The following is a 14,232-nucleotide window of genomic DNA, read 5'->3' on the forward strand; positions in this document are numbered from 1 at the left end:
TTTACATAGCTGGCCATATATGGATGTTAAATTTTACTTTATGGTTTGGTTATGTAGGTTTCATCTAACCCATCGCTTTCTACTACATATAATACGATTAAATTATATCTTTACATTAAAAACCAAAACAGAATTCTAGTCATTCCAATAAATGGTATACCCTTTGATCTTCGAGAATAGGACCTTGAAATATGGAAGTATAGATTAGCCAAATTGTTTTACCTGAGCATATCTCCAAAACTAAGGACTTATTAGCCAGCCCTACTCTGTTGTTTATGATTTTGTTGTCATGGAGAACTAATTGGGCTCATTGATTAGAGATGAAACATAAATGCTGCGCTCATGGAATGGCATGCTTTGAGCACTACTGAAAAGTGTTATTTACATGTGATAAATGAATGCCATATGCTGTATTTGCTTTAGGTCTGTTGTTTACCTTTTAGTTGGTGACACTTTGATATCTTTATAATATGCAGCTCTTTAAAGGGAAAATCAACAAATGAAACGATAGCAAAATGGTCGCTCCGCCTCTGTTTTGGTAAAAAGCTGAGGGATGGGCCTGGAGAAGTGTAAAATACTCTCAGATGAATAGACAGAGCTATGGATGCAAGGACTGTTTTAACCATGTTATGAGGCTATACAGTGTTTGTTTACATTTACAATGTTTACAAACTTTGGAGTAAAACAAGCTTATATTTTGGGTTCTTGTGGAATGTGACAGTTGAACTAAGCTCATGAGGCATTTATAAGTTATATTCTTCAAGAATTATACATATATATACACTGCTCAAAAAAATAAAGGGAACACTTAAACAACACAATGTAACTCCAAGTCAATCACACTTCTGTGAAATCAAACTGTCCACTTAGGAAGCAACACTGATTGACAATAAATGTCACATGCTATTGTGCAAATGGAATAGACAAAAGGTGGAAATTATAGGCAATTAGCAAGACACCCCCAATAAAGGAATGGTTCTGCAGGTGGTGACCACAGACCACTTCTCAGTTCCTATGCTTCCTGGCTGATGTTTTGGTCACTTTTGAATGCTGGCGGTGCTTTCACTCTAGTGGTAGCATGAGACGGAGTCTACAACCCACACAAGTGGCTCAGGTAGTGCAGTTCATCCAGGATGGCACATCAATGCGAGCTGTGGCAAAAAGGTTTGCTGTGTCTGTCAGCGTAGTGTCCAGAGCATGGAGGCGCTACCAGGAGACAGGCCAGTACATCAGGAGACGTGGAGGAGGCCGTAGGAGGGCAACAACCCAGCAGCAGGACCGCTACCTCCGCCTTTGTGCAAGGAGGTGCACTGCCAGAGCCCTGCAAAATGACCTCCAGCAGGCCACAAATGTGCATGTGTCAGCATATGGTCTCACAAGGGGTCTGAGGATCTCATCTCGGTACCTAATGGCAGTCAGGCTACCGCTGGCGAGTACATGGAGGGCTGTGCGGCGCCACAAAGAAATGCCACCCCACACCATGACTGACCCACCGCCAAACCGGTCATGCTGGAGGATGTTGCAGGCAGCAGAACGTTCTCCACGGCGTCTCCAGACTCTGTCACGTCTGTCACATGTGCTCATGTGCTCAGTGTGAACCTGCTTTCATCTGTGAAGAGCACAGGGCGCCAGTGGCGAATTTGCCAATCTTGGTGTTCTCTGGCAAATGCCAAACGTCCTGCACAGTGTTGGGCTGTAAGCACAACCCCCACCTGTGGACGTCGGGCCCTCATACCACCCTCATGGAGTCTGTTTCTGACCGTTTGAGCAGACACATGCACATTTGTGGCCTGCTGGAGGTCATTTTGCAGGGCTCTGGCAGTGCACCTCCATGCACAAAGGCGGAGGTAGCGGTCCTGCTGCTGGGTTGTTGCCCTCCTACGGCCTCCTCCACGTCTCCTGATGTACTGGCCTGTCTCCTGGTAGCGCCTCCATGCTCTGGACACTTTGCTGACAGACACAGCAAACCTTTTTGCCACAACTCGCATTGATGTGCCATCCTGGATGAACTGCACTACCTGAGCCACTTGTGTGGGTTGTAGACTCCGTCTCATGCTACCACTAGAGTGAAAGCACCGCCAGCATTCAAAAGTGACCAAAACATCAGCCAGGAAGCATAGGAACTGAGAAGTGGTCTGTGGTCACCACCTGTAGAACCATTCCTTTATTGGGAGTGTCTTGCTAATTGCCTATAATTTCCACCTTTTGTCTATTCCATTTGCACAACAGCATGTGAAATTTATTGTCAATCAGTGTTGCTTCCTAAGTGGACAGTTTGATTTCACAGAAGTGTGATTGACTTGGAGTTACATTGTGTTGTTTAAGTGTTCCCTTTATTTTTTTGAGCAGTGTATATATTTAATTTATAAGTTCAAAATTAGATGTAGCAACTACAGATTGCCCATTTAAGTCTATCAAAAGTGTGTGAGTTTGAGCATGTGTCCATTAGGCCTGTGGATTTTTTTTTATCCCCATGAATTAGATTGAGTACGGTAATAAAAGCCCCACTTTTATTCCATAGGCTGGGATCTGCACTATGCAGCTGTTATTCCATAGGCTGGGATCCGCACTATGCAGCTGTTGCAAGAGCTCATTTTTCCCTGGCTGTCCACTGGTTTCAAAAACAATGATTGATAGGCAGCTTAAACTTCTTGAATTCAACCATTATTGGGTTCAAATACACATTTAGATTTGTGAACAGCCATCCGCAACAACCACAATCCGTGTCTTTGCTGACATTTTCAACCACTCCCTGGCCTAGTCTGTAATACCAACATGTTTCAAACAGACCACCATAGTCCCTGTGCCCAAGAAAGCGAAGGTAACCTGCCTAAATGATTACTGCCCCGTAGCACTCACGTCGGTAGCCATTAAGTGCTTTGAAAGACTGGTCATGGCTCACATCAACACCATCATGCCAGAAACCCTAGACCCATTCTAATTTGCATACCGCCCTCACAGATCCACAGATGATGCAATCTCAATCGCACTCTACACTGCCCTTTCCCACCTGGACAAAAGGAACACCTATGTGAGAATGCTATTCATTGACTACAGCTCAGCGTTCAACACCATAGTCCCCACAAAGCTCATCACTAAGCTAAGGACCCTGGGACTAAACACCTCCCTCTGCAACTGGATCCTGGACTTCCTGACGGGACGCCCCCCCCCCAGGTGGTAAGGGTAGGCAACAACACATCTGCCACTCTGATCCTCAACACGGGGGCCCCTCAGGGGTGCGTGCTCAGTCCCCTCCTGTACTCCCTGTTCACCCATGACTGCGTGGCCAAGCACGACTCCAACACCGTCATTAAGTTTACTTACGACACAACGGTGGTAGGCCTGATCACCGACAATGATGAGACAGCCTATAGGGAGGAGGTCAGAGACCTGGCAGTGTGGTGCCAGGACAACAACCTCTCCCTCAACGTGATCAAGACAAAGGAGCTGATCGTGGACTATAGGAAAAGGAGGGCCGAACAGGCCCCCCATTAACATGGACGGACTGTAGTGGAGCGGGTCGAGAGTTTCAAGTTCCTTGGTATCCACATCACCAACAAACTATCATGGTCCAAACACACCAAGACAGTTGTGAAGAGGGCACGACAACACCTTTTCCCCCTCAGGAGACTGAAAAGATTTGGCATGGGTCCTCAGATCCTTAAAAGGTTCTACAGCTGCACCATCGAGAGCATCCTGACCGGCTGCATCATCACTTGGTATGGCAACTACTCAGCCTCCGACCGTAAGGCGCTACAGAGGGTAGTGCGAACGGCCCAGTACATCACTGGGGCCAAGTTTCCTGCCATCCAGGACATATATATTAGGCGGTGTCAGAGGAAAGCCCATAAAATTGTCAGACTCCAGTCAACCGAGTTATAGACTGTTTTCTCTGTTACCGCACAGCAAGCAGTACCGGAGCGCCAAGTCTAGGACCAAAAGGCTCCTCAACAGCTTCTACCCCCAAGCCATAAGACTGCTGAACAATTCATCAAATGGCCACCCGGACTATTTACATTGCCCCCCCCCCCCCCCCCTTTGGTTTTACAATGCTGCTACTCGCTGTTTATTATCTATCCATAATCACTTTACAAATTTCCCCGACTAACCTGTACCCCTCCACATTGACTCTGTACCGGTACCCCCTGTATATAGCCTCCACATTGACTCGGTACCGGTACCCCCTGTATATAGCCTCCACATTGACTCGGTACCGGTACCCCCTGTATATAGCCTCCACATTGACTCCGTACCGGTATCCCCTGTATATAGCCTCCACATTGACTCAGTACCGGTACCCCCTGTATATAGCCTCCACATTGACTCCGTACCGGTACCCCCTGTATATAGCCTCCACATTGACTCAGTACCGGTACCCCCTGTATATAGCCTCCACATTGACTCGGTACCGGTACCCCCTGTATATAGCCTCCACATTGACTCCGTACCGGTACCCCCTGTATATAGCCTCTACATTGACTCAGTACCGGTACCCCCTGTATATAGCCTCCACATTGACTCGGTACCGGTACCCCCTGTATATAGCCTCCACATTGACTCAGTACCGGTACCCCCTGTATATAGCCTCCACATTGACTCCGTACCGGTACCCCCTGTATATAGCCTCCACATTGACTCTGTACCGGTACCCCCTGTATATAGCCTCCACATTGACTCAGTACCGGTACCCCCTGTATATAGCCTCCACATTGACTCAGTACCGGTACCCCCTGTATATAGCCTCCACATTGACTCCGTACCGGTACCCCCTGTATATAGCCTCCACATTGACTTGGTACCGGTACCCCCTGTATATAGCCTTCACATTGACTCTGTACCGGTACCCCCTGTATATAGCCTTCACATTGACTCTGTACTGGTACCCCCTGTATATAGCCTCCACATTGACTTGGTACCGGTACCCCCTGTATATAGCCTCCACATTGACTTGGTACCGGTACCCCCTGTATATAGCCTTCACATTGACTCTGTACCGGTACCCCCTGTATATAGCCTCCACATTGACTCAGTACCGGTACCCCCTGTATTTAGCCTCGTTGTTGTTATGTACATTTCTTGTGTTACTTTTTGATTGATTACATTTTTTAAACTTTTGTTTATTTAGTAAATATTTTATTAACTCTATTTCATGAACTGCATTGTTGGTTAAGGGCTTGTAAGTAAGTATTTCACGGAAAGGTCTACACCTGTTGTATTCGGCGCATGTGACAAATAAAATTGTATTTTATTTTTATGGAATGGTCTGCCTATCCATGTGAGAGACGCAGACTCGGTCTTGACATTTAAGTCTTTTACTGAAGACTCATCTCTTCAGTAGATTCTATGATTGAGTGTAGTCTGGCCCAGGGTTGTGATGGTGAACAGCAAGGCACTGGAATGACGAACCACCCTTGCTGTCTCTGCCAGGCCGGCTCCCCTCTCTCCACTGGGATTCTCTGCCTCTGACCGACCCTATTACAGGGGCTGAGTCACTGGCTTACTAGTGCCCCTCCATGCCGTCCCTGCGAGGGGTGTGTCACTTGAGTGGGTTGAGTCAAAGATGTAATCTTCCTGTCTGGTTTTGCATGATCTTTCCTGTCCGGTTTAGCATGTAAATCTTGGTGGGGCATTTAAAAAAAAAATATATATCTTTAGATGGGTGCCAGCAAAGCCACAACACAACACAACACTAAACAATACATGAATTGCACTATAACGGTGACAAACGGTGCCCACAAACTGTTAGGGCCTACATAAAGCTGTCCCAACAGCAGTACCAACAGCTTAACACTGCTACACCTGGCTATCAGAGGAGCCTTGTCGGGCAGTGAAACAGTTCATTCAGCCTCTTTAAAAAAAACATAGCTGATATGGCTGACTTGCTTAAAGAAATGTGGTTTCTACTGACGGTTGAGATGTACAAACTATGGCATAAGGGAACGATGAGCGGATAAGAGGCATTCCGAAATTTCGATTAAGACATTAATGACCGAGCTAGGACGGACGTAGTCAATATAACTATGTGTTCAGCACTTTTGAAATCTACAGCGACAGAATTCAGAACATGGGCCGTTCTTACAGTGTTCTCCCTGTACACCAAGTCAGAACCGTAGGATAAATAAAGGGGCATATAAAACAGACAATGAAAGCTCTTACAATATTTGATGATGACATTTCTCTAAAACAGGCTATAGGCTACATGTGCACCACCAAGTCAGTTAAGGTTAAGTTATGAGGGGAAAAGGGACCAAATTACTAGGGTGAAGCACATGGGCTACTAACAGCTTACTACACGACATAGTATTACTTTCTTAGCTTCAGTATACACATCTCCCTGGCATATTACATAATTTATGCAGCATTTTTGGACTCAGCGTGTTGTGCTGTGCTCACTTGAACAGGTGGAGCGGCGGTCCTTCTTGAGGGCAAATTTTGTCATCACAGTCTGGCATTCTCTGGATTTATGATGCTTTCAAGACAACTGGGAACCTTGAAAAAATACAAGGTAGAATCATGACGTCAGTGATCTTCAGGTCGGGGGCCTTAGAAAGAGGCCAGAGTTCCCGACTTGCAATTCTGAGTTGGATGACTGTTCAAAACGTATGTTCCAATCGGAGCTCGTTTTTTGCAGAGTTCCCTGTTGTCTTGAACTCACGGAAGTCTGAGATTTCCCAGTTCTGAGTTTCCAGTTGTTTTGAACGTGGCAGAAGTCATGTTGGATTGACAGCCTGGCCAATGTTGAATGTTTATCCTTTTAAGCTTGGAAAAGAGACCCTTAAACCCAGACTTGGACCACACACCCACTCCACTGAATAACAAGCTAGTGATTGCTTTGCAATGCTTGGCAGTTAGCTAATGATTCTTTCCAAACCACTCATTGTTGAATTTGTGATTTCTAACTTGTGTAATGTTTATGTCCAATGGCCGATGAGCACCGATACGTTTTTATCTATAATTTATCTTCATTTGACAAGGATTGAAAAGGATTTGCCTGTAGATTTGTCGACTTGATTCATGACGAAGACTCCTAGCTTGCTCGCTAAGATTTTCAAAGTATGATCAGTCCAATCAAAGCTACGATCGATATAAAGTGATTTGACATGTGGCCAATGACCTTAAGGCTTCTTCCATTGGGAACTTCTAATGGAACTCTATGGCAGCACCCAAGGGGCTTGAATTCCCGAGCTCTCACTATAGATTTTTCGGTGAAGTAGTGTCCCCATGAGTGAAACAACACTGAGTTAATCACAGCGCAACTAAATAACATTACCAACCCCTACGCTCCGTATTTTCTGCTGGCTGCCCCACCACCACAGAAAGCACTGAGCTAGGCTAAAACATCAGCATTTTGGAGCTGCCTTTTATTTTTTGCTAAACAAGGTGGGGCTCACCTGCCCTGAATGACAGGTTGCCACTGTTTGTACATTGTGTTCCCCAAAGTTATGTATCGTTCAAAATGTATTTAAACAAGCCTATAAACAAGTCTTCTCATTAGCCAATCAGATCTCTGCTCACCCATCCCCACGCCCTTGATTGGACAATATTATCCCCACGCCCCTGATTGGACACTATTAGACGAAAGATACTCGATTTTTTAGCTTGCAGAAATTTCGTATTCGGGACTTGAGATCTTTAGGTCAGGCAAGTAGGACGTGTAGAGATGGCGTTGAAGGCTGTTTGCGTGCTAAAAGGAACCGGTGAAGTTACCGGGACCGTATACTTTGAGCAGGAGGTAAAATATTTAGTTTATAAGGAAAATACATGCATGCACTTTGAGACGCAGTCTGTGTAGATGGGCCTCGTTCAACTAGCTAACGTTAGCAACTTGGCTATCTTAGCTAACTAACGTTATTTGTCAGAACTCTTGCAGATAATTTATGTAACTGTTTAGTTGCTAGCTCACTAGCTAATTATTTTTGCCTGACCACGTTTAACGCTAACTAGCTAGCTTTGTATCTGACTAACGCCAGTTTCATTCAAAGTTCAATCATGCAAACTATTTACTTGCTAGCCTGCTGACGTTAACTACTGTAGCCATAGCATGTGTGACAGCCTTTGATACCAGTCTCGTAACCTGTAGTTGCACCTTTAACCCCTCGTTGTAAATGATCAACTCAATATAGGTAGATAGCGTAGCCATAGCTAGTATTCTGTAAGCAGGGTGGGGGGAATTATATGCGTTAAATGCTAGCTAGTTCTGCCTGTTACACACTTAACGTTTTAACTAGGAAGTCTGGGGGTCTCTAGCTAAACCTTAGCTAGCTGACGTTAACGAAAACCAATGCAAGTTACAAACACGTTACTGTAGCTACTAACACACGGCGTGTAACGGTTTAATAAATGGCGACCTTTTTTGCTGAGTCATTCTATCCTGTGCGCCAGTCCGTTTCTGCTCTCATGCCAACAGAGAGCACATACAGATATGGGACCAGGCTAGAGTCATTCTGCCTTGTCCACCCCATTTCCCTTGAACCTTGTCTGGTGTGTGTTAATCTAACTGTCATGCCAAATTTGCACTGAGAAGGCGTGTGGTCGTTGAGGCCACCAAACTAGCGGTAACTGTTAGTTACCGCTAGCATGTCAAGTGTCCAAAAACAGCTAGCTACATTTGTTTTGTTGGTGCTATGCTAGCCTGAGTGTCTGTTTGTGCTGTCATGCCAAACACTGATACTTAGGGTGCGTTCGTAAATTCACTCTGGCTATCAACTGCGACTTCAGAGCACTCTCGTTTGACTGCAAGAGCGCAGAATAACTGATGAATTTACGAACGCTCAACACCTGTTGAATGTGGCCAGTGTCGGCAAAAAAAGCGAATTTAAATGATTGCCAGCAGCGCAGTTAGTCACCGACGCTCTAGATAACATGATAACAGCCTACCAGCTCTGCTGGGGGCGAGTAAATTGGTCAGTGATGTGATTTGTGTCTAGAATTAGCTAGCCAACGTTAGCTAGTTAGCTTGGGTGCTTGACTGCAGTTGTGTGGTCAGAGCGGATCATCGACCAGAGCTTCCAGTGTGCGGCTCCAGAATGAATTTAGGAACACCCTTAAATAGAGATTAAAAACTGGGTGGTTCGAGCCGGTTGGTTGGGTGGTTCGAGCCGGTTGGTTGGGTGGTTCGAGCCGGTTGGTTGGGTGGTTCGAGCCGGTTGTTTCTGGGTGGTTCGAGCCGGTTGTTTTTGGGTGGTTCGAGCTGGTTGGTTGAATACTGATTGGTTGACAGCCGTGGTATATCAGACGAATGACACAACATGTATTTTTACTGTTCTAATTACATTGGTAACCCATTTTGAATATTTTTGTTCAGTATAGATTTTTAATTACATGTTTTCTTACTTCATCTAGCTAGCCAACATAGTCATGCTTCGCCTATTCGTCTCTAAGATAAGCATGTTTGTGCACCACTATCTAGCTATACACCAGCACTGGTACCAGGCAGTATTTGCTAGCCAGCTACGTTTGCGCTGACTCTTAAAACATTCAGAAAGCTAGATAGCCAGCTAACTAGCGATTTTAGCATTAGGTGCTAACACATTATTATTATTTTAGCAACACCTTGCAAAGGAGAGAAACTAGCAGATGGTAGTTGGCAAGACGGTAAGATACACAAACTAATGGTGTATTGGAGAGCAACATGTCATCAAGCCGGTCAAACCATGCTGAGTGAGCAACAAAGTCCCACTGACTCCGTGGTTGAGCCAACCGCTCTCTCCCTTGGGGGCAGGCGGGGACCGAGAGACTGAAAAACAGCTTCTATCTCAAGGCCTTCAGACTGTTCAACAGGCATCACTATTATTGAGTGGCTGCTGCCAACATACTGACTCATCTCTAGCCACTTTAATAATGGAAAAAATGATGTAATGTATCACTAGTCACTTTAAACAATGACACTCATCTCATATGTATATACTGTACTCTATACCATCTACTGCATCTTGCTTATGCCGTCCGGCATCACTCATTTATTTTTATCTACGTATTCTTATTAATTCCTTTACACTTGTGTGTGTGTATAAGGTTTTTGTTGTTCAATTGTTAGATTACTTGTTAGATATTACTGCATGGTTGGAACTAGAAGCACAAGCATTTCGCTACACTCGCATTAACATCTGCTAACCATGTGTATGTGATGATTAAAATTTGAATTTGAGGCAGGGCTTGGTGTGGTTAGTGGCATGCATGAGGAGAGGGGGATAGACGACTCGAGTAGCAAATGGAGTAATCGATTTAAAAACGTACATTTCACATGTAACAAACCAAACATTGAAATACTGTTATAGAAGGTAAAGTGAGAACTCAAATCGGTCCATGCGTCAATACTGGTGTATATAGTAAAATACGGTGTACAGCCCTAGTGTGTGTACAGGCCTATAACTTGTCTGTCTGTAGGGTGCTGATGCTCCAGTGAAGCTGACGGGAGAGATCTCGGGTCTGACCCCGGGGGAACATGGCTTCCACGTCCATGCCTTCGGAGACAACACCAACGGTTGTATGAGTGCCGGACCCCACTTCAACCCCCACAACAAGACCCACGGAGGACCCACTGATGCTGTTCGGTTAGTCTGACCCCATGACTGAAGGAGTTAGGCCTCCTGCTAGACCAGGAGTTTTGCAAATCCTCTCCTCGGATAATCCCAGCCGTTTCGTGTACATAATTCAGGGAGACGACACAATTGTGAAACGTCTGGATGGTCCCAGAGTTTTTGAAAGCTATTGTGCTAGATGGCCACACTAGTAATGATTTAATGGTGCAGCTGTTTATACTATTCAACAGACAGTTATACAAAGACCTATAGAATGGTTGTAATGAAGCACATAGAATTCTAGTTAATGTAATGACCCATAGCATGTATAACTCTTGGCAGTCTTGCCCTTTTTATCTTCTAATAGTCTATGGGACAGACTCACTATCTTAAGTGGAGAATCTCTCTGTTGCCTTGACCCCTCACGTCCTCTCCTCCCCTCAAAACCATTAATGTTCTGACCTCGTCCAATGTTTTGAGGCGGCGAGTAGTGAGGGATTTAGTGATGGGGGGGGGGGGGGGTGAATTGATGGTGTCAAAAAGAATATCCATATATTTAATTATCGTTTGGACAATATTGCAGTTGTATTTTTGCTCTGGTCTGTACTCAAACCAAAATTCCAGTCTTTCCCTTCATAGCTTGTTCTCAACTTTTTATATAGGAAGTTAATTTGTTTTCAGCACTTGTTTATTACCGTGATTGAGCAACATTTGTTCTCATGGCTCTGTCTTGTCCCTCTGCAGCAGGACATATGCTGAGCAATATGTTTGGAACATTGAATCGTAATACATGTAGAATGGTGAGAATCGGATCCATATCGTATCGGCACCTAAATTATCGTGATCATATTGTATCGTGAGGTCCCCTGGCAATTCATAGGAATCAAATAAATGCATTTGCGATTGTCCCTCTGATTCTATGCCTCTCGCGTCACATGTAGGCGTCAGCAACTGTCCTTATGTTCCCGTGTTGGCTCGACCAACTGATGCCCAGCAGAACCATCCTAGTGGAGAGATTGCATGTTGGAAGCTCAATGATTGGCTCTCGGGCCTGATCCCCATAAATAGCAGTAACATTCGGAAAGTATTTAGACCCCTTGACTTTATCCACATTTTGTTACGTTACAGCCTTATTCTAAAATTGATTATAATTTAAGTCTATATAATTGGACATGATTTAGAAAGGCACACACCTGTCTATATAAGGTCCCACAGTTGACAGTGCATGTCAGAGCAAAAACCAAGCCATGAGGTCGAAGGAATTGTTCGTAGGGCGCCAAGACAAGATTGTGTCGAGGCACAGATCTGGGGAAGGGTACAAAAACATGTCTGAAGCATTGAAAGTCCCCAAGAACAGAGTTAGAGGCCCTTCTCCCAAGATTGCTTAGTGTGGCTGGAAGGCCAGGTCTAGGAAGAGTCTTGGTGGTTCCAAACTTCCATGTAAGAATGATGGAGGCCACTGTGTTCTTGGACCTTCAAAGCTACAGATGTTTAATGGCTTGGTTTTTTCTCTGACATGCACTGTCAACTGTGAGACCTTATATAGACAGGTGTGTGCGTTTCTAAATCATGTCCAATCAATTGAATTTACCACAGATGGACTCCAATCAAGTTGTAGAAACATCTCAAGGATGATCAATGGAAACAGGATGCACCTGAACTCAATTTAGTCTCATAGCGACGGGTCTGAATACTTAAGGTGTTAATGTTTTTTCAAAAATGTCTAAACCTGTTTTAGCTTTGTCATTGTGTGTAAATGAATGTAATCATTTTTTGAATAAGAGGATAACTTGTGTAAAGTCAAGGGGTCTGAATGCACTGTAGACCGTCAACGAATCATACGGTCTGAACGAAGACTCAGCGACATGACTTTTCTACGAGCAACCGAATGAGCCGCAGATAAAAAAAACATTAAGAGCACTGATGCACTGATGCCCTTCACGCTGCTGCAAGTTGACGGGACCAGAGCAGCAGAGAAGTTTAACCTCCAATTCACATTCTTAGTTGTCGGGAAGTCTGCTGGAATTTTCTGTTTACGTCGCTTACTCTACCTGTTTCTAAATGCTACGTTGACTCTTGTTGAGTAGATCTGTGATGGAATCAAATGAGGTCACATGTAACAATAGTGGTTTTGAGAAATGGCAGCCACCTACTCTTGGCTCTCATTGTTTTGCTACCGGTGTGCACTTTTGGGGGGAGGGGTGGGGTACACTATTCTAAAACTGTACTCTTTCCTCTGACATCATATCCTGTCTGTGTTGCTAGGCACGTAGGGGACCTTGGCAACGTGACTGCAGGAGCTGACAGTGTGGCTGAGATCAACATCCAGGACGAGATGCTGACTCTCACTGGAACCGACTCCATCATCGGCAGGACCATGGTGGTACGACTCGTTTTTCAAACGTCTCATTAGCTGACCTGCTTTGAGCAGACTTTTTATTCCTAATGAACACAGCCACACTTCAAGTTCTCTACATAAACACAACCCTGTTTTTCCCCACCCTTAATCTCCCCTCTTGCGCTCTCTGTCCTCGCTCTCTCTTTTGCGTCCCTCCACCCCCTTTTATCATTAGATCCATGAGAAGGCTGATGATCTGGGAAAAGGAGGCAACGACGAGAGTCTGAAGACTGGCAACGCTGGCGGTCGCCAGGCTTGTGGAGTTATTGGCATTGCCCAGTAAACAGACAATCCCTTACTGGGAGACCTGGAACACACTAGCCTCTGCTTGAAGACCACTGTAGCTACCCCCCCCATAGAAGGCCCTGTAAAATACATTTCTACCCCAACCCTTTACCTATACCTTTATGGCAACTCATCTGACAGAACTGTGTGTCCCAAATGACCCCTTGTGTTTATATAGTGCACTACATTTGAACAGGGTCCGTAGGACTCTAGGCCCGTAGGACTCTGATCAAGATTAGTGCACTATATTATATGGGTTAGGGTGCCATATGGGACAGAGACCCTGGGTTCTGAGGGCTTTGACTCGGGAGACACACAGCCAGGACGTTGAGGTTGTAGCGGTGATCCAAATGACTCCCTATTTAGACCAGAGCCAATCTGGTAGTAGCTCCCCCCCCCGTGCCCTCTGATAGGCTAGGTGGAAGTTAACATATTGCTACCATACCTATAAAAATTCAGATCAAGTGCTCTACGATGCAGCGGCTAGGGGTTGTTTTGGGATTTGGTTTCTAATGACCGCAGAATATAAAGAGCTTATTAAAAGTTCGCTATCAACCGGTATATCTGTTGGTCCTGCTAAGACGGTCGTTGCTTCCTGCCTATATGTGATTTGTATTATTCTGATGTATGCTGTCCCAAAGCAGTGAACATGTTATACATTTTTTGTGAGTCGGAAATGGCACCCTAGACCCTCTGTAGTGCTCAACTTTTTTTGATCGTGGGGCAATTTTGGACACATTCATTTTGATGTTCACTTTGAGTACCAAGCTGCCAAATAAAGAAATACATTGTCACTGGTGATACTTGTGTTATGTTGCTGGTGTTCTATGTTTATCATTGGCTTTGGAATCCCGTGTAGGAGATTCGGATGGAAGTTAACGTGAGACAGGATGGTCGTAGTCGAGGACTACATCTGTAGGCAGGGATAATTTGGTAATGTGTTATTATTATTTTTGTCCTTTTTTATGTAATTTTTCTGTAGCATCCTGAGTAAGCATTAGTGCCAGTTTTGAATAGAACAACCTATAC

The 14,232-nt window shown here is 44.8% G+C and overlaps 1 protein-coding gene across 1 annotated transcript; it reads left to right on the forward strand.

The window, feature by feature from the left end:
- Positions 1-7,580: 7,580 nt before the first annotated feature.
- LOC120021629 (superoxide dismutase [Cu-Zn]-like) lies at positions 7,581-14,004 on the forward strand. Its single transcript, XM_038965435.1, has 4 exons — positions 7,581-7,732; positions 10,387-10,553; positions 12,786-12,903; positions 13,094-14,004. The coding sequence occupies exons 1-4, from the start codon at positions 7,661-7,663 to the stop codon at positions 13,199-13,201; spliced, it is 465 nt and encodes a 154-aa protein (XP_038821363.1). The 5' UTR covers positions 7,581-7,660; the 3' UTR covers positions 13,202-14,004.
- Positions 14,005-14,232: the final 228 nt, after the last annotated feature.

The sequence above is a fragment of the Salvelinus namaycush genome, chromosome 26 (assembly GCF_016432855.1).
Source record: "Salvelinus namaycush isolate Seneca chromosome 26, SaNama_1.0, whole genome shotgun sequence".
In the NCBI taxonomy this organism is placed as follows: domain Eukaryota; kingdom Metazoa; phylum Chordata; class Actinopteri; order Salmoniformes; family Salmonidae; genus Salvelinus; species Salvelinus namaycush.

Excerpts from the sequence above, each read along its gene's own strand:
- LOC120021629 (XM_038965435.1), top strand. The coding sequence starts at position 7,661 with ATGGCGTTGAAGGCTGTTTGCGTGCTAAAAGGAACCGGTGAAGTTACC. Across the intron at positions 7,733-10,386 it reads CCGTATACTTTGAGCAGGAG|GGTGCTGATGCTCCAGTGAA; the intron begins GTAAAATATTTA and ends GTCTGTCTGTAG. Across the intron at positions 10,554-12,785 it reads GGACCCACTGATGCTGTTCG|GCACGTAGGGGACCTTGGCA; the intron begins GTTAGTCTGACC and ends CTGTGTTGCTAG.